Source organism: Oncorhynchus kisutch, linkage group LG17, assembly GCF_002021735.2.
Source record: "Oncorhynchus kisutch isolate 150728-3 linkage group LG17, Okis_V2, whole genome shotgun sequence".
Lineage (NCBI taxonomy): Eukaryota > Metazoa > Chordata > Actinopteri > Salmoniformes > Salmonidae > Oncorhynchus > Oncorhynchus kisutch.
This window is the reverse complement of record NC_034190.2, coordinates 78,834,251-78,854,618: the sequence shown is the minus strand read 5'-3', so window position 1 is coordinate 78,854,618 and position 20,368 is coordinate 78,834,251. Positions and strand designations below refer to the sequence as shown.

The 20,368-nt window shown below is 47.4% G+C and overlaps 1 protein-coding gene across 2 annotated transcripts in view; it reads right to left on the bottom strand.

The window, feature by feature from the left end:
• The window catches only part of LOC109878875 (protein kinase C zeta type-like), a 153,409-nt gene that overhangs the window by 103,682 nt on the left and 29,359 nt on the right, over window positions 1-20,368 (bottom strand). Inside the window, exon 1 of one of the 2 annotated variants that reach the window (XM_031794726.1) lies at window positions 7,369-7,524. The exons of the other annotated variant lie outside the window; for it this stretch is intronic. Within the exon in view, the coding sequence (XP_031650586.1) occupies window positions 7,369-7,477 (109 nt within the window). The 5' untranslated portion in view covers window positions 7,478-7,524. Of the gene's footprint in view, window positions 1-7,368; window positions 7,525-20,368 lie in introns of those variants that run through there. 2 annotated transcript variants of the gene reach the window in all.

The following is a 20,368-nucleotide window of genomic DNA, read 5'->3' as shown; positions in this document are numbered from 1 at the left end:
CTCTCTCTCTCTCTCTCTCTCTCTCTCTCTCTCTCTTTTGTCCTCCATATACACTCTCTCTCTCTCCTCTCTCTCTCTCTTTTGTCCTCCATTTACACTCTCTCTCTCTCTCTTTGTCCTCCATATACACTCTCTCTCTCTCTCTCTCTCTCTTTTGTCCTCCATATACACTCTCTCTCTCTCTCTCTCTCTCTCTTTTGTCCTCCATATACACTCTCTCTCTCTCTCTTTGTCCTCCATATACACTCTCTCTCTCTCTCTTTTGTCCTCCATATATACTCTCTCTCTCTCTCTCTCTCTTTTGTCTTCCATATACACTCTCTCTCTCTCTCTCTGTCTTTGTCCTCTCTCTTCTCTCTCTCTCTCTCTCTCTTTTGTCCTCCATATATACTCTCTCTCTCTCTCTCTCTTTTGTCCTCCATATATACTCTCTCTCTCTCTCTCTTTTGTCCTCCATATATACTCTCTCTCTCTCTCTCCATAAACTCTCTATTTTGTCCTCCATATACACTCTCTCTCTCTCTCTCTCTCTCTCTCTCTTTTCCTCCATATATACTCTCCTCTCTCTCTCCTCTTTTCCTACATATATACTCTCTCTCCTCTCTCTCTCTGCTTCCTCCATATATACTCTCTCTCTCTCTCTCTCTGTTCCTCCATATATACTCTCTCTCTCTTTTCTCCATATATAGTCTCTCCTCTCTCCCTTCCTCCCTCCAATTATCTGGGTACCTTTGCCTTACAACGGGGGCTACTGCTGCAGTGTCTATGTAATAATGACTGTCCTGGATGAAACTAGCCCTGCTTACTAGAGTCATCAATGACACTCCCAGACTAGAATAGAGCAGTGTGCTATCATCATCATCATCACTCATCACTCTAACTGTTTCTGTTTCACAACCTCACCGCTTGGTGACCTCGCCGCTTATCCATCATCTAGCCCTGTGCACGTATTCATTAAGTGTCTTAGAGTGCTGATCTAGGATCAGTTCATTCATTTAAATAAGAGGTTAATAAGATCACATGGACAGGGGTACTTGATCCTAGATCAGCACTCCTATTCTGCAAATGCTTTATGAATATGGGTCCAGGCCAGTCAGCTACTGCCCACTTATTTACATACTTACTAGACCTTCTTCTTTATAGGAAAAATACATAACTATATAGTAAGCATAGATCTTTTAATAGTAAGGTCAGGAGCTTAACCGAATGTGTGTGTGTCCTAAAATGAACTGATTCACTATAGCAGCATGTTTTCCTTCCCTATGCCTAGGCTTCCATTAGAACAAGGCTTTATCACACAGACCTAGGCTCCCATTAGAACAAGGCTTTATCACATAGGCCTAGGCTTCCATTAGAACAAGGCGTTATCACATAGGCCTAGGCTTCCATTAGAACAAGGCTTTATCACACAGACCCAGGCTCCCACTAGAACAAGGCTTTATCACACAGACCTAGGCTTCCATTAGAACAAGGCTTTATCACATCGGCCTAGGCTTCCATTAGAACAAGGCTTTATCACACAGACCCAGGCTCCCATTAGAACAAGGCTTTATCACACAGACCTAGGCTTCCATTAGAACAAGGCTTTATCACACAGACCTAGGCTCCCACTAGAACAAGGCTTTATCACATAGGCCTATGCAACCACTAGAACAAGGCTCTATTACATTAGCCTAGACTCCCATTAGAACAAGGATTTATCAAATAGGCCTAGGCTCCCACTAGAACAAGGCTTTATCACATTCTGTGTACAGACAGGGATCTAAATACAATGTCCAGATGGCAGCTTCAAAAGTAACTACCCAATATACACTAGCTTCCTCTATAAAAAATATAACAAATCCAACCATTCTACTTCTTTCTGAAACCACATCAGGCCCCACAACCATGACATCCATCAGCCCCCACCCCCATGACATCCATCAGTCCCCACCGCCATGACATCCATCAGCCCCCACCACCATGACATCCATCAGCCCCCACCACCATGATATCCACATCCATCAGCCCCCACCACCATGACATCCATCAGCCCCCCACCACCATGACATCCATCAGCCCTCACCACCATGACATCCATCAGCCCCCACCACCATGACATCCATCCGCCCCCACCACCATGACATCCATCAGCCCCCACCACCATGACATCCATCCGCCGCCACCCACCATGACATCCACATCCATCCGCCCCCACCACCCATGACATCCATCAGCCCTCACCACCATGACATCCATCAGCCCCCACCACCCATGACATCCATCAGCCCCCACCACCATGACATCCATCTGCCCCCACCCCACCATGACATCCATCAGCCCCCACCACCATGACATCCATCAGCCCCCCACCACCATGACATCCATCAGCCCCCCACCACCATGACATCCATCCGCCCCCACCACCATGACATCCATCAGCCCCCACCACCATGACATCCATCCGCCGCCACCACCATGACATCCACATCCATCCGCCCCCACCACCATGACATCCATCAGCCCTCACCACCATGACATCCATCAGCCCCCACCACCATGACATCCATCAGCCCCCACCACCATGACATCCATCCGCCCCCACCACCATGACATCCATCAGCCCCCACCACCGTGACATCCATCAGCCCCCACCACCATGACATCCATCAGCCCCCACCACCATGACATCCATCCGCCGCCACCACCATGACATCCACATCCATCTGCCCCCACCACCATGACATCCATCAGCCCTCACCACCATGACATCCATCAGCCCTCACCACCATGGCATCCATCAGCCCCCACCACCATGCCATACATCAGCCCTCACCACCATGACATCCATCAGCCCTCACCACCATGACATCCATCAGCCCTCACCACCGTGACATCCATCAGCCCCCACCACCGTGACATCCATCAGCCCCCACCACCATGACATCCATCAGCCCCCACCACCGTGACATCCATCAGCCCCCACCACCATGACATCCATCAGCCCCCACCACCGTGACATCCATCAGCCCCCACCACCGTGACATCCATCAGCCCCCACCACCATGACATCCATCAGCCCCCACCACCATGCCATACATCAGCCCTCACCACCATGACATCCATCAGCCCTCACCACCATGACATCCATCAGCCCTCACCACCATGACATCCATCAGCCCTCACCACTGTGACATCCATCAGCCCCCACCACCGTGACATCCATCAGCCCCCACCACCATGACATCCATCAGCCCCCCACCACCGTGACATCCATCAGCCCCCCACCACCGTGACATCCATCAGCCCCCACCACCGTGACATCCATCAGCCCCCACCACCGTGACATCCATCAGCCCCCACCGCCGTGACATCCATCAGCCCCCACCACCGTGACATCCATCAGCCCCCCACCACCATGACATCCATCAGCCCCCACCACCATGCCATACATCAGCCCTCACCACCATGACATCCATCAGCCCCCACCACCATGACATCCATCAGCCCCCACCACCATGACATCCATCAGCCCCCACCACCATGACATCCATCAGCCCCCACCACCATGACATCCATCAGCCCTCACCACCATGACATCCATCAGCCCTCACCACCGTGACATCCATCAGCCCCCACCACCATGACATCCATCAGCCCCCACCACCGTGACATCCATCAGCCCCCACCACCGTGACATCCATCAGCCCCCACCCACCGTGATATCCATCAGCCCCCACCACCATGACATCCATCAGCCCCCACCACCGTGCCATACATCAGCCCTCACCACCATGACATCCATCAGCCCCCACCCACCATGACATCCATCAGCCCCCACCACCATGACATCCATCAGCCCCCACCACCATGACATCCATCAGCCCTCACCACCATGACATCCATCAGCCCCCACCACCATGACATCCATCAGCCCCCACCACCATGATATCCATCAGCCCTCACCACCATGACATCCATCAGCCCCCACCACCATGACATCCATCAGCCCCCACCACCATGACATCCATCAGCCCCCACCACCGTGACATCCATCAGCCCCCACCACCGTGACATCCATCAGCCCCCACCACCATGACATCCATCAGCCCCCACCACCGTGCCATACATCAGCCCTCACCACCATGACATCCATCAGCCCCCACCACCATGACATCCATCAGCCCCCACCACCATGACATCCATCAGCCCCCACCACCATGACATCCATCCGCCCCCACCACCATGACATCCATCAGCCCCCACCACCATGACATCCATCCGCCGCCACCACCATGACATCCACATCCATCCGCCCCCCACCACCATGACATCCATCAGCCCTCACCACCATGACATCCATCAGCCCTCACCACCATGGCATCCATCAGCCCCCACCACCATGCCATACATCAGCCCTCACCACCATGACATCCATCAGCCCTCACCCACCATGATATCCATCAGCCCTCACCACCATGACATCCATCAGCCCCCCCCACCGTGACATCCATCAGCCCTCACCACCATGACATCCATCAGCCCTCACCACCATGACATCCATCAGCCCTCACCACTGTGACATCCATCAGCCCCCACCACCGTGACATCCATCAGCCCCCACCACCATGACATCCATCAGCCCCCACCACCGTGACATCCATCAGCCCCCACCACCGTGACATCCATCAGCCCCCACCACCGTGACATCCATCAGCCCCCACCGCCGTGACATCCATCAGCCCCCACCACCGTGACATCCATCAGCCCCCACCACCATGACATCCATCAGCCCCCACCACCATGCCATACATCAGCCTCACCACCATGACATCCATCAGCCCCCACCACCATGACATCCATCAGCCCCCACCACCATGACATCCATCAGCCCCCACCACCATGACATCCATCAGCCCCCACCACCATGACATCCATCAGCCCTCACCACCATGACATCCATCAGCCCCCACCACCATGACATCCATCAGCCCCCACCACCATGACATCCATCAGCCCTCACCACCATGACATCCATCAGCCCCCACCACCATGACATCCATCAGCCCCCACCACCGTGACATCCATCAGCCCCCCACCACCGTGACATCCATCAGCCCCCACCACCGTGACATCCATCAGCCCCCACCACCATGACATCCATCAGCCCCCACCACCGTGCCATACATCAGCCCTCACCACCATGACATCCATCAGCCCCCACCACCATGACATCCATCAGCCCCCACCACCATGACATCCATCAGCCCCCACCACCATGACATCCATCAGCCCTCACCACCATGACATCCATCAGCCCCCACCACCATGACATCCATCAGCCCCCACCACCATGACATCCATCAGCCCTCACCACCATGACATCCATCAGCCCCCACCACCATGACATCCATCAGCCCCCACCACCATGACATCCATCAGCCCCCACCACCGTGACATCCATCAGCCCCCACCACCGTGACATCCATCAGCCCCCACCACCATGACATCCATCAGCCCCCACCACCGTGCCATACATCAGCCCTCACCACCATGACATCCATCAGCCCCCACCACCATGACATCCATCAGCCCCCACCACCATGACATCCATCAGCCCCCACCACCATGACATCCATCCGCCCCCACCACCATGACATCCATCAGCCCCACCACCATGACATCCATCCGCCGCCACCACCATGACATCCACATCCATCCGCCCCCCACCACCATGACATCCATCAGCCCTCACCACCATGACATCCATCAGCCCTCACCACCATGGCATCCATCAGCCCCCACCACCATGCCATACATCAGCCCTCACCACCATGACATCCATCAGCCCTCACCACCATGACATCCATCAGCCCTCACCACCATGACATCCATCAGCCCCCACCACCGTGACATCCATCAGCCCCCACCACCGTGACATCCATCAGCCCCCACCACCGTGACATCCATCAGCCCCCACCACCATGACATCCATCAGCCCCCACCACCGTGACATCCATCAGCCCCCACCACGTGACATCCATCAGCCCCCACCACCGTGACATCCATCAGCCCCCACCACCATGACATCCATCAGCCCCCACCACCATGACATCCATCAGCCCCCACCACCATGCCATACATCAGCCCTCACCACCATGACATCCATCAGCCCTCACCACCGTGACATCCATCAGCCCTCACCACTGTGACATCCATCAGCCCCCACCACCGTGACATCCATCAGCCCCCACCACCATGACATCCATCAGCCCCCACCACCGTGACATCCATCAGCCCCCACCACCGTGACATCCATCAGCCCCCACCACCGTGACATCCATCAGCCCCCACCACCATGACATCCATCAGCCCCCACCACCATGACATCCATCAGGACAATAGAGGATAACATAAAGCAGATAGACTGAGTTTAGCCAGATTGGTCTGGTATCTACTTGTCAGTGGAGATGGATGGGGACGTGAGGACTGTAAATAGGTTACACTGATTACCATCCCAAGTCTCTGTGGCCTAGACCACTGCTGGGAGGGAGGCAGAGACTGTCAGAGCTGACAGAAAACAGGAAATGTTCTCAGCAGCAGGAGAGCGTCACCGCACTGGGTAAAGACGTCTAATCCAGACTTGATTTGTGATTGTAATATGGGTTGAAATGAGACAGAATATGAGGGAAATGAGACGGAAATGTTTAGGATGTGGGGGGGAGTTTCATGTGTAAGGTGATTATGTTGATTGATAAGTAAAATATTGTACACAATAGACTACAAACACACAAACCGTATTGGAGTCACTCCGTCAGCTAACAATGTCATTATACTGACGCTACCTTGACGTCCATGACTCTAGGAACAAACAGTATTTAACAACTCTAGATAGTCCATTTCTAGCAAGACAATGGAAGTCAGAACAACTAGACTAGAGAATAGAGAACGTTGTCCTCTAGAGAACATTTTCTTCTAAGGACAGGCTGAAAATCTGTTCTCTTGTACATCAAATCTTAAATGATTTAAAAGAAGAACTGTTGCGAGGGACCCGTACGGAGGTTCCACGGATGCAAAAACACACATTTTCTGTATCTTTCTGTATGTAAAACACCCACATAAACCCACTCACAACTGCATTTCACACAGAGATCCCGCTAGACAACCAAACTACTATCCCCATGTCAACACACATGCACCCTGCCTGTCCGTCTGTCTCACACAGATTTAGTTCTGTACAGTGTCCATCAGCTCCGGTTAGAAGTTGCCGTCGACACAGATCTAGGATCAACTTATCGTCCCCATATCCTATTGTTAACCATTGTTCAGGGACATGAACAACCAACCTTAAGTTAGTGTATTATAGAACCCATTCCATTCTCCTCCTACCTTTCACTCGCAGGTAGAAGAGGAGTGTTAGCAGCATCCCTCCTTTATCTGGCGGTAGCAGAGTCACCCGCTCCCTCTGTTTACAGTCATGTAAACAGAGGGTTCTCATGATAGCATTCTCTCTTCCCTCCTTACCTTCTATTCCTCCTCCCTCATCCCCCCTCCCTCCTCCCCACTCTATCCCTCATCCCCACTCCCTCCCTCATCCCCACTCCCTCCCTCCTTCCCCACTCCCTCGAGGCTGCTACTCAGCAGCAGTCTCTTGTCTCTCTCTTTCTCCCTCTGTCTGTCCCTCCCTCCCTCCACACACACATACAGCACCAGCTTCCTCCTCCGCACTCCAGGCATGCCCAATAGTAGCCCAGTACTTCCCTACTACCTAGTCTTTGGATATGATGTCTAAAACGTAACACTGTATATAACAGTCCTAATGAGCAGCTCTCATTCCCCTTGGATTTAGCCAGCTGTTTTATTTAAGCTAATCTGTACATAACTGAGAATATCAAATGGGGCTTTCCATAGAGGAGCCACCACAGTGATACAGTCTAGAGGTCTTTCCATTCCCAAATGTATCCATGGCTTTCCCACTCAACCCGATATGCATAAATATATTTTCGAACAAATGAATAAAGAGAGAGAGAAAGAAACCTCCTGACATCGCAATCAATAAATGAGTGATATATATACAGAAAACAAAAATATAACTCGCAACATGCAACAATTTCAAAGATTTTACTGAGTTACAGTTTACATAAGGAAATCAGTCAATTGAATTACATTCATTAGGTCCTAGTCTATGGATTTCACATGACTGGGTATACAGATACACATCTGTTGGCCAATTTAAAAAGGTAGGGGTGTGGATTAGAAAACCAGTCCGTATCTGGTGTGACCACTATCTGCCTCATGCAGTGCGAAACTTCTCCTTTGCATAGAGTTGATCAGGCTGTGGAATGTTGTCCAACTCCTCTTCAATGGCTGTGCGAAGTCGCTGTATATTGTCGGGAACTGGAACATGCTGAAGTACACGTCGATCCAGAGCATTCCAAACATGCTCAATGTGTGACATGTCTGGTGAGTATGCAGGCCATGGAATAACTGGGACATTTTCAGCTTCCAACAATTGTGTACAAATCCTTGCGACATGGGGCTGTGCATTATTATGTTGAAACATGAAGTGATGGCGGTGGATGAAAGGCTCTTTCAATGGGCCTCAGGATCTCTGCATTCAAATTGCCATCGATAAAATTAAAACGTGTTCATTGTCTGTAACAGAGTGCCCCATGGTGGCAGTTGGGTTATGGTATGGTCAGGCATAAGTGATGAACATGAAGTGATGGCGGTGGATGAAAGGCTCTTTCAATGGGCCTCAGGATCTCTGCATTCAAATTGCCATCGATAACATTAAAACATGTTCATTGAGCATGTTTGGAATGCTCTGGATCGACGTGTACGATTGACTGTTACAAGTTACAGACAATGAACACGTTTTAATTTTATCGATGGCAATTTGAATGCAGAGATCCTGAGGCCCATTGAAAGAGCCTTTCATCCACCGCCATCACTTCATGTTCATCACTTATGCCTGACCATACCATAACCCAACTGCCACCATGGGGCACTCTGTTCACAACGTTAACATCAGCAATCCCGCACAACGCCATACACACTGTCTGCCATCTGTCCGGGACAGTTGAAACCGGGATTCATCTGTGAAGAGCACACTTAGCCACTGGCACTTTTCAAGGAAGTCAGGAACAAATATACATAGTCAGTTAGGAAAGCAAAGGCTAGCTTTTTCAAACAGAAATTTGCATCCTGTAGCACTGATTCCAAAACGTTTTGGGACACTGTAAAAACTGTCAACACCAATAAATCTACAATAATCGTCTGGCCATGTTTCCACCTGGCTACCCCTACCCCGGCCAACAGCTCTGCACCCCCCACAGAAACTTGCCCAAGCCCCACACCCGCTTCTCCTTCACCCAAACCCAGACAGCTGACGTTCGGAAAGAGCTGCAAAATCGGGATCCATACAAATCAGCTGGGCTAGAAAATCTGGATCCTCTCTTTCCAAAATTATCCACCAAAATTGTTGCAACCCCTATTACTAGCCTGTTCAACCTCTCTTTTGTATCATCTGAGATCCCCAAAAATTGGAAAGCTGCCGTGGTCATCCCCCTCTTCAAAGGGGGAGACACTCTAGACCCAAACTGCTATAGACATATATCCATCCTGCCCTGCCTTTCTGAAATCTTCGAAAGCCAAGTTAACAAACAGATCACCGACCATTTTGAATCCCACCGTACCTTCTCCACTATGCAATCTGGTTTCCGAGCTGGTCATGGGTGCACCTCAGCCACGCTCAATGTCCTAAATGATATCATAACCGCCATCAATAAAAGACAGTACTGTGCAGCAGTCTTCATCAACCTGGTCAAGGCTTTCGACTCTGTCAATCACCACATTCTTATCGGCAGACTCAATAGCCTTGGATTCTCAAATGACTGCCTCGCCTGGTTCTCCAACTACTTCTCTGATAGAGTTCGATGTGTCAAATCGGAGGACCTGTTGTCCCGGACCTCTGGCAGTCTCTATGTGGGTACCACAGGGTTCAATTCTCGGGCCGACTCTTTTCTCTGTATATATCAATGATGTCGCTCTTGCTGCTGGTGATTCTCTGATCCACCTCTACGCAGACGACACCATTCCGTAAACATCTGGCCCTTCTTTGAACACTGTGTTTACAAACCTCCAAACAAGCTTCAATGCCATACAACACTCCTTTCATGGCCTCCAACTGCTTTTAAATGCTAGTAAAACTAAATGCATGCTCTTCAACCGATTGCTTCCCACACCTGCCCGCCCCACTAGCATCACTACTCTGGATGGACAACTACAAATACCTACTGTAGGTATCTGGTTAGACTGTAAACTCTCCTTCCAGACTCACATTAAGCATCTCCAATGCAAAATAAAATCTAGAATCGGCTTCCTATTTCGCAACAAAGCATCCTTCACGCATGCTGCCAAACATACCCTCATAAAACTGACTATCCTACCAATCTTTGACTTCGGCGATGTCATTTACAAAATAGTCTCCAGCACTCTACTCAGCAAATTGGATGTAGTCTATCACAGTGCCATCCGTTTTGTCACCAAAGCCCCATATACTACCCACTACTGCGACCTGTATGCTCTCGTTGGCTGGCCCTTGCTACATATTCGTCGCCAAACCCACTGGCTCCAGGTCATCTATAAGTCTTTGCTAGGTAAAGCCCCGCCTTTGCTCACTGGTCACCATAGCAGCACCCACCCATAGCACGCTCTCCAGCAGGTATATTTCACTGGTCATCCCCAAAGCCAACACCTCCTTTGGCTGCCGTTCCTTCCAGTTCTCTGCTGCCAATGACTGGAACGAAATGCAAAAATCACTAAAGCTGGAGACTTATTTCTCCCTCTCTAACTTTAAGCATCAGCTGTCAGAGCAGCATACCAAACACTGTACCTGTACACAGCCCATCTGTAAATAGCATACCCAACTACCTCATCCCCATACTGTTATTTATTGTTTTGCTCTTTTGCACATAGTATCTCTACTTGCACATCATCATCTTCACATCTATCACTCGTTGTTAATGCTAAATTGTAATGATTAATTAATTATTTCACCTCTATGGCCTATTTATTGCCTTATCTCCCTAATCTTACTACATTGGCACACACTGTACATGTACTTTTCTTATTGTGTTATTGACTGTACGTTTGTTTATCCCATGTGTAACTGTTGTATGTGTCGCACTGCTTTGCTTTATCTTGGCCAGGTCACAGTTGTAAATGAGAACTTGTTCTCAACTGGTTACCTGGTTAAATAAAAGTGAAATAAAAAAAATAAAAAAATGATACACAATAATGATAATAATGATATACAATTATTATTATGATGATAAAACAAATGATAACTAATATGAAAATAAATACAAAATATATCAAAGTGGAATAGTGAGATGCACACAGTCCATTTGACCGCGCCAACGTTCCCCTCATCTTTGTCCACTACAAAACTTGTCCCCGAGGACATTCCCCTTTGTCGGCTTCTTTTCACTACACTCTTTCTCCTCTAACTTTCCTTTTACTTCAATGAAAAAGGCCTCCATCTTTGCAAAAAAACATGGTCTAGGTCAAGGAACCAATATACACAAGGTACACAAGGTACATGAATAGAGGACAGGTCCAATTGGGTCGAATCGCTGTATCAATTTTAATTGCATGTTAAATTCAGGCTGTAAAACAACAAAATGTGAAATAAGTCAAGGAGTATGAATACTCTCTGAAAGCACTGTATATCAGACCTGACCTAGATCCGAGACAAGAGTCAGAATTTAGAACCCTGACCTGCTCAGGTCCTCTGTCGGAGCTCGGAAATTCAGGTCTGTTGGACACGTGAAGACCTCTATCACCAGGGTGAAGTTACCCAACTCAACCACACGATGGCAGAACTAGCTGTGGGTTTGACACCGTCACCATCATTTGCACTGAATACATTTCCACCTAAATATAAACATCAGTGTCTATTTTTAGACTAGGTGCTGAGCTTCTGAGGCTCGGAGCAGAGTGGAGGAGGCGGAGGTGCCTTATGGTGTCAATGACCTGTGCGGTGGTAGTTTTGTTCTGGACTGCTAATATCTGTGGGTGTGTACTGCTAATAGGTATATACCTACTGTACACTCTCACATATTGTTTATCTAACATAAACACACACACAGAGTTGCTAAAAGTTCACGCCGAAGATAAACAGCTAATGAAACACCATAAATTCGACTTTTGCCACCATTCTGACTGATCTAACTCCCAGGCAAGTCTTACTGAGATTTCCCTCCAACAGTGAAGCTGCTAATGTTGCAACACTGGGGAGGTTGTGCAAGCATTTCCCACATTCCTTCACAGTGAGAGTATAGCGTCTCCCTGGACACAGGCTTTATTAGAGCAGGACAGAGGCGGATTGGAACCACAAATCTGCATTTCTAACATCGCACCGGCCCATTGGTTTTTCCATCAAGGCCACCACACCGGCCCATTAGTTTTTCCATCAAGGCCACCACACCGGCCCATTGATTTTTCCATCAAGGCCACCACACCGGCCCAATGGGTTTTTCCATCAAGGCCACCACACCGGCCCATTGGTTTTTCCATCAAGGCCACCACACCGGCCCATTGGTTTTTCTATCAAGGCCACCACACCGGCCCATTGGTCATCTCACCTAGGCTTCCAATGTCATTGGTCCCAGTTTTGCATGGTTGGCCCTGGCAGTTTGAGGCTATTATTTAGGGAGGTAAAGCTAATCCTAGATCTGGAGCTACGAAGTTAAGACCAGATTTACAGTTAAAGACGCACGCACTCCTGTTAGCCCTGCACGATATAAGCAAAAAAATCTAAATATAATTTTTTAAACCAAATATTGCGATTTCACTCACAATATAGATCAGAACACTTGGGTAAACTGTTGGAATCCTAGAAATCGTATGATTTATATTAAGAAGCAAAGTGGAGAGCAGCATCGTTCTTGTTTGGAACAACCTGCTGACTGCATTTGACCTAACAGAACAGCATGCAAACTTCTAGTAAATCTAACAGCGGGGAGGAGGAACTGTACTGCTTGAGTTACAGGGGGCGGAGCAGTGTGTGTGGAGACGTAGCCTAGCTAGCGCTATAGCCCCGTAGCTTTACGATCACCCGCCCACTGGAGACGTAGCCTAGCTAGCGCTATAGCCCCGTAGCTTTACGATCACCCGCCCACTGGAGACGTAGCCTAGCTAGCGCTATAGCCCCGTAGCGTTACGATCATCCACCCACTGGAGATGTAGCCTAGCTAGCGCTCCAGCCCCGTAGCTTTACGATCATCCGCCCACTGGAGACGTAGCCTAGCTAGCGTTATAGCCCCGTAGCTTTACGATCATCCGCCCACTGGAGCTGTAGCCTAGCTAGCACGATAGCCCCATTGTTGCTATTGAGCGTGTCCCTACCAACTAAGTAGTTTGTCCAGTGGGAGCATTAACCAGGGGGCGAGAAAGGCCTTTGTGGATTAGCTGCGCTGAACAGATGTGCCTCGGGGGCGAACACCATTCACCAGAGGTCCAATATGAGAGAGAAACACACAATGTAGCAAACCACCTGGCGTGAACCGCTCCAAATCCTGTCCCATCAGCCCCGGATAGGGGGTTAGCCCAGGCCTCATCCACAACATATGGGTCAGATACATAATTGAAGACATAAAACGATACTAAGTATAGTGGTGTGTGAAGTGAACTGCAGTCAAGCCAGATAAGGCTTTGAGGGGCTGAGACTAAAGGAGGGCATGTGATAGGTTGTTAGGCTGTGGGGGGTTTTCTGGGGCATGGTCGTTCCACTCTCAGTTCTATTCAGATTAGTGATCCCCTAGGCACCACCAGTCCTGAAGTCTTGCAAGCATCCTGACAGTTTGCGACAGGGCCTGAGCTATTTCTGTGCCTATCGGTTTTCTGTGTGTGTGCTCGCTCGTGCGTGCGTGCCTCTCTCTCTCTCTCTCTCTCTCTCTCTCTCTCTCTCTCTCTCTCTCTCTCTCTCTCTTTCTCTCTCCTCATCTCCCCCTCTCTCTCCCCATCTCCCCCTCTCTCCTCATCTCCCCCTCTCTCTCATCATCACCCCCTCTCTTTCACTGTCCCATCTATATCTCACTTTTAGTTGTTGCATCAGCCAATCGATAGACAACAAGCCTCCATAATCTCTGCATCCGAGGTTTCTGTTGCAGGACACTGCTGAGATGTGAGGGTGAGGAGAGAGAGGAGGCTTATAGATTAAGCTGAATCCATAAGTCCCGCAATGACAGAACACAGCAGGGCATCTCTCTCACTCTCCACCGGACCTCCGCTTGGCTGGATCCTATTCATTAGGGAACATTGTAGAAAAACATTTTGCAAACGAAAACAAGTAGTCCTTCCCTGTTTGAGTTTGTTTTCTTCCATTTCGTGCCTAATGAATGCAACCCTGGTTGGTCCCCCAGTAAGACAAAAGGAGGAATCTGGGCATTCCTGTTATATCTTATGGAGAGTGACGACAGCGTATTGAAACGGGACGATGACCCAATCGATAGATTCAAGCTTCGGGATGCATAGGACTGCTGTCATACTTACTGTTGCTGTATCCGTTATCCAGTTAGACTCTTCGATCAAACAAAACCCGGAAGATCATTGATCATGATGTAAAAGGAGTCGTCTTTCCACGTCAAACTGACTGCAACTGACAATAGTACAGTAGCTCACTGTATACTCATAGAACTTAAAAGGGTTATTTGGCTGTCCCCATTGGAGAACCCTTTGAAGAACCCTTTTTGGTTCTAGGTAGAACCCTTTCCACAGAGGGTTCTACCTGGAACCAAAAAGGGTTCTACCTGGAACCAAAAAAGGGTTCTCCTATGGGAACAGCTGAAGAACCCCTTTGGAACCCTTTTTTCTAAGGGTGTATGGCAAACTGGTGACTTCAAAGGTCGGGGTGTGTGAGTTGATAGTTACAAGGAAACATTATCTTTATGATCTGATATGGAGTGTCTGAATGTAACAGTCAGTTCAGGAGACAGGTGAATATGACAGTCAGTTCAGGAGACAGGTGAATATGACAGTCAGTTCAGGAGACAGGTGAATATGACAGTCAGTTCAGGAGACAGGTGAATATGACAGTCAGTTCAGGAGACAGGTGAATATGACAGGCAGTTCAGGAGACAGGTGAATATGACAGTCAGTTCTGGAGACAGGTGAACATGACAGTCAGTTCAGGAGACAGGTGAACATGACAGTCAGTTCTGGAGACAGGTGAATATGACAGTCAGTTCAGGAGACAGGTGAACATGACAGTCAGTTCTGGAGACAGGTGAATATGACAGTCAGTTCAGGAGACAGGTGAACATGACAGTCAGTTCTGGAGACAGGTGAATATGACAGTCAGTTCAGGAGACAGGTGAACATGACAGTCAGTTCTGGAGACAGGTGACAGGGAGCCTGAACAGAACTGAACAGAAAACACAGCCATTTTCTCACGTGACGAAGCCCTGGGACACAATATAACCGTTTTGGCAGAGGAGGTCAACTACTTTACAATTCAAATGAACGAGACAGAGATATCCAGTGTCCCACCATGTTTTAGAAAGCAAGCTACTGCTGCCATCTTCTGAGGACATGTACTTCTTCTCTCTGACCCAGAATGTGTCGACTCCCCACCAAGCAGCCATGTTGAGAAGTGGAGGCACACATCTCCCAGCCAAAATCCTTCCCTCCATCTTGTGCACTTCTTCAAATGAAAATGATGGATAGACGGTGTGAGAGCGTTAAAAAGTCATCCAACCAGCAAGTCTTTTGCTGCCAGTTAGTTTATTGCCCTCCTAAATCCCATCCTCCCTGCAGTCAAAATATCCCCACTAAAATGGTCCAACCCGAAAACGATTTTTACACACTGCCCAATGACTACATCACAGAGATAAAATGAATACAGGAGTGGCTGAAGGAAAACTAGGAATTAAAAGGAAGAGGTGTGTGAAACATTTCAAATGATCAATCAGATCGGAAACATATCTGAGGTTAAAATATCTGATGTGATTGGTCGAAGACCAATTAGTGGAAGAAAGATTAGAATTGGGCTGTCTGGGTAAACATAGCCTAATAGGCTGTAAGCAGTGAGGATCCTCGATTAAAGTCTGTCTAGGATCCGAGAGGGAGAGAGAAAGACAGAACGATAGAGAGGGGCCATTCTCATTAGAAGGTAATGATGCGGGGGCGTTCGCTGCAGGCCTGTACATGGCACTACGTAATTTATGGGAAAACCTTTGAGGCACAAAACGAGGTACATGGGAGAGAGATGGATGGCTAGGCATGGGAAAACATCTCAGAGAACAGCCTTCCCTTACCAAGCGATTTGCTAAATTCCCGAGAGCAGTGTCGCATCATCGAGTGAGCTAGTGGTGTTGTTAGCATTTAGCGTCACAATTAGCAAGGCGTGGTAAACGATGTGCTCTCGTAACCCATTTGGCTTAAGGTAAAAATGAGTGTGTGATACAGGGTCAGACAGCTCACATGTAATGACATTACAGCCAATAGAGCAGCCATCTGAGCTTCATGCATCATCATCATCATCACCTAGCAACGCTTCACACACACTGCGGCAGCCATGGTTTTCTGGACTATGTCCTGGTCGTTGCATAGATGCACACACACACACGCTGTGACACACTGACTCAGTCTCCGGGGGGATCGGTTTCATCTGCATGTCAACTGAATCATCCAAGCCATTATAGATTAATGTCAACAGCAGTCTATTGAGTGGCAAGGAGTGTGTGTTGTGTGTGGCTTGATAAATATGAGCAATAATAACTATAAAATAAATAATTAAAATATTGAGCTATATTGTAAAACCTTATATTGTTTTATAATAACACTAATTGCTCAGAGAAAGATATTTTGTTAAACAAGTATATTTTTGTAAAGGTAGGGGTCAATATTCACACCCCTAAATATTCTTATAAAGTAGTCAAAAGATTAGTATTTGGTCCCATATTCCTAGCACGTAATGACTACATCAAGCGTGTTTAATGGTTTTCTAAGTGTGGTGAAGGAGAGTCGGACCAAAACGCAGCGTGTAGATTGCGATCCATGTTTAATGAAAACGTAAAACTCAAATCAATACAAATGCACTACAAAACAACAAACTTAATGAAAACCGAAACAGCCTATACTAGTGTAAACTAACATAGAGACAGGAACAAGGACACTAAGGACAATCACCCACGACAAACTCAAAGAATATGGCTGCCTAAATATGGTTCCCAATCAGAGACAACGATAAGCACCTGCCTCTAATTGAGAACCACTCCAGACAGCTCTAGACTTTGCTAGATAACCCCACTAGCTACAATCCCAAATACATACACACCAAAACCCCAAGACAAAACACACCACAATACAAAAACTCCATGCCACACCCTGGCCTGACCCAATACATGAAGAAAAACACAAAATACTTAGACCAGGGCGTGACAGCGTGTGACTCCACAAACTTGTTGGTTGCATTTGCAGTTAGTTTTGGTTGTGTTATTTTGTGATTATTTTGTGCCCAAAAGAAATGAATGGTAAATAATGTGTTGTGTCATTTTGGAGTCACTTTTATTATAAATAAGAATAGAATATGTTTATAAACACTTCTACATTAATGTGGATGCTACCATGATTACGGATAATCCTGAATAGAATGTGTATATTGATTAGATAAATGTAGAGTCAAAAGATCATACCCCCAAGACATTCCTATTTTGTTTTGCATATAATATAGCTCAGTATTTCTATTAATTAATTTGTATTACTTATTTTATACAGTCATTAATGCTCAACTTAATCAAGGATCATTTCGGACCCCACCGTATATGTACAGTAGCCAATGTGTCACGACTTCCGCCGAAGTCAGGTCCTCTCCTTGTTCGGGTGGCGCTCGGAGGTCGGCGTCGCCAATCTTCTAGCCATCATCGATCCACTTTTAATTTTCCATGTGTTTTGTCCACACCTGGTTTCAATTCCCTAAATGACTTGTTGTGTATTTAACCCTCTGTTCCTCCCATGTCTTTGTGTGGGATTGTTTATTGTAGTGCTTGGGCACGTTCCCAGTGAGCGCACGACGGGTTATTTTTGTGCCTATTTATCTTGTTGTTCTGGATGCCGTTGGTTTTGCTTAATAAATCTCCGGGTATCACCCAGTTCTGCTCTCCTGCTCCTGACTTCTCTGCCGCCAATTACGCACCTCGCTACAGAATGTGAATCTTACCTTGGTGAAGTCCTATTGCTCAGACAACACAGCAAAGATAATTTGATGGAAAGGTATATATTTACATTAATATATTCATTCATATGAGTCACAGTTTTTCTAGATCCGTGTGTATTCTGTATAGGGGCGGTATGTAACCCAGAGGTTAGAGTGTTGGGCCAGTAACACATTTAAAAAATAGATGTATAAAAGACAGGAATATGATGTTTGTTAACTGTATAGTTTTTCAGTGAAGACTTGCCTATGCTCACAGGTGTTTGCAGGTCTGTAACAAGCTATGCATTACAATTCATTTGTTAGCCTACATTATGCAGATACTAAAATAATTTCCTATTATCATAGGATTAGACGTGTGGAAAAATTGACTTCCCTTTGTTCGTATCTGTGTCTATTCAACTGTATTGTCTACCTCAGGTATTCCCAAACTGGGGTACGTGTACCCCGACACACTTTTTAAAAATTTCAAATCAATTATTATTATGTATTTATTTTTCTTCACATTTTTAAACAGTCCATTTCGATTTTCCAACAGGGCTTTACATTTGGGTGAGTTTTTTTTGCCCTCGCTTGACTAGCCTTGCTTCACTGCCCAAAATGTTTATTAAACCCTCTAGTGTTCAGCAAAATAACAACACAATGTCAAATACAGGTAGTCTAGTCAAATAATTAACATCCAATCACATTAACCGTTACTCTATCGCGAGAATTCCACTAACGGGCTGTATGTAGCCAAACATAGCTGCTGCTCATTCCGTTTGCTCGAAAATGTATTAATGGTTAAAAAAAAGTAAGGCCTGCATCCATAGAGACACATCAGCTCTACTGGTAGTACTACTACCACCAGCAGTACTACACCTGCACCTGTCGACAACACAAGTTGTTCTGCTTCCATGAGCACATCCAATGCTAGCATCAGTAATTCTACATTTGTTGTTAGCCCAGCTAGCACGGACACTGACAGTTGTGAATCTGATGCAGTCGAAGAGCTACTGCCCCCTTACCCGGGAAAGCACCAAGCTACTGCCCCCTTACCCGGGAAAGCACCAAGCTACTGCCCCCTTACCCGGGAAAGCGTCTAACTACAGACAGGGACATTGGACCATCGAAGAGGCGCAAATATGATAAGAACTACATTGATTTGGGGTTCACTTATATTGGGAGTAGTGCCTTTCCTCAGCCACAGTATGTTATATGTGCAAAAGCACCATCTCGCAACTCAATGAAACTCGATGAAACTTTAACTCTTGTGCAGACATTTAGAAACAAAACATGCCAATTTGAAAAATAAGCCAAAGGAGTTTTTTGAGAGAGAATTAAGATGACTTTCGAGTAGTAAGACATGTATAAAAGCAACAGATACCATTAATAAGAAGGGGCTAGAAGCGTCTTATATGTTGAACTACTGAGTGGCTAGGACAGGCAAGCCCCATACTATTGAGGAGGACTTAATTCTTCCTGCTGCCCCGATTATGGCTGGGACAACGTTGGGGGAAAAGGCCCAAAAAACTATACAGACAATGACTTCATCAAACAACACTGTTTCACGACGCATCAGTGACATGGCAGGAGATGTTCTGAAACAATTACTGCTTCACATACAAGCCAGTGAACTCTGCGTTACAGCTGGATGAGTCAACAGACGTGGCGGGCCTGGCACAGCTCCTAGTATATGTCCGTTACGTTTATGGGGGGGTCAATTAAGGAAGACATCCTCTTCTGCAAATCACTGGAAACCAGGATAACAGGAGATTATATTTTTAAAGTACTGGACAGCTTTGTGATAAATGGACTTTGGTCAAGATGTGTTGGTATCTGTACTGATGGCGCAAAAGTCATGACAGGGAGACATAGTGGAGTGGTTACGCGCGTGCCAGCATTTGCTCCTGACGCTACTTGCGTACACTGCAGCATCCACTAAGAGGCTCTTGCTGCCAAGGGAATGCCTGACAGCTTGAAAGACGTTTTGGACACTACAGTGAAAATGGTTCACTTTGTTAAAGCACGGCCTCTGAACTGTTGGGTATTTTCTGCACTATACAATGATATGGGCAGTGACCAAGTAACGCTTTTACAACATACAGAAGTGCGCTGGTTATCAAGGGGCAAAGTATTGACACATTTTTTTAAATTGAGAGACAAGCTTAAAGTTTTCTTTACTGAGCA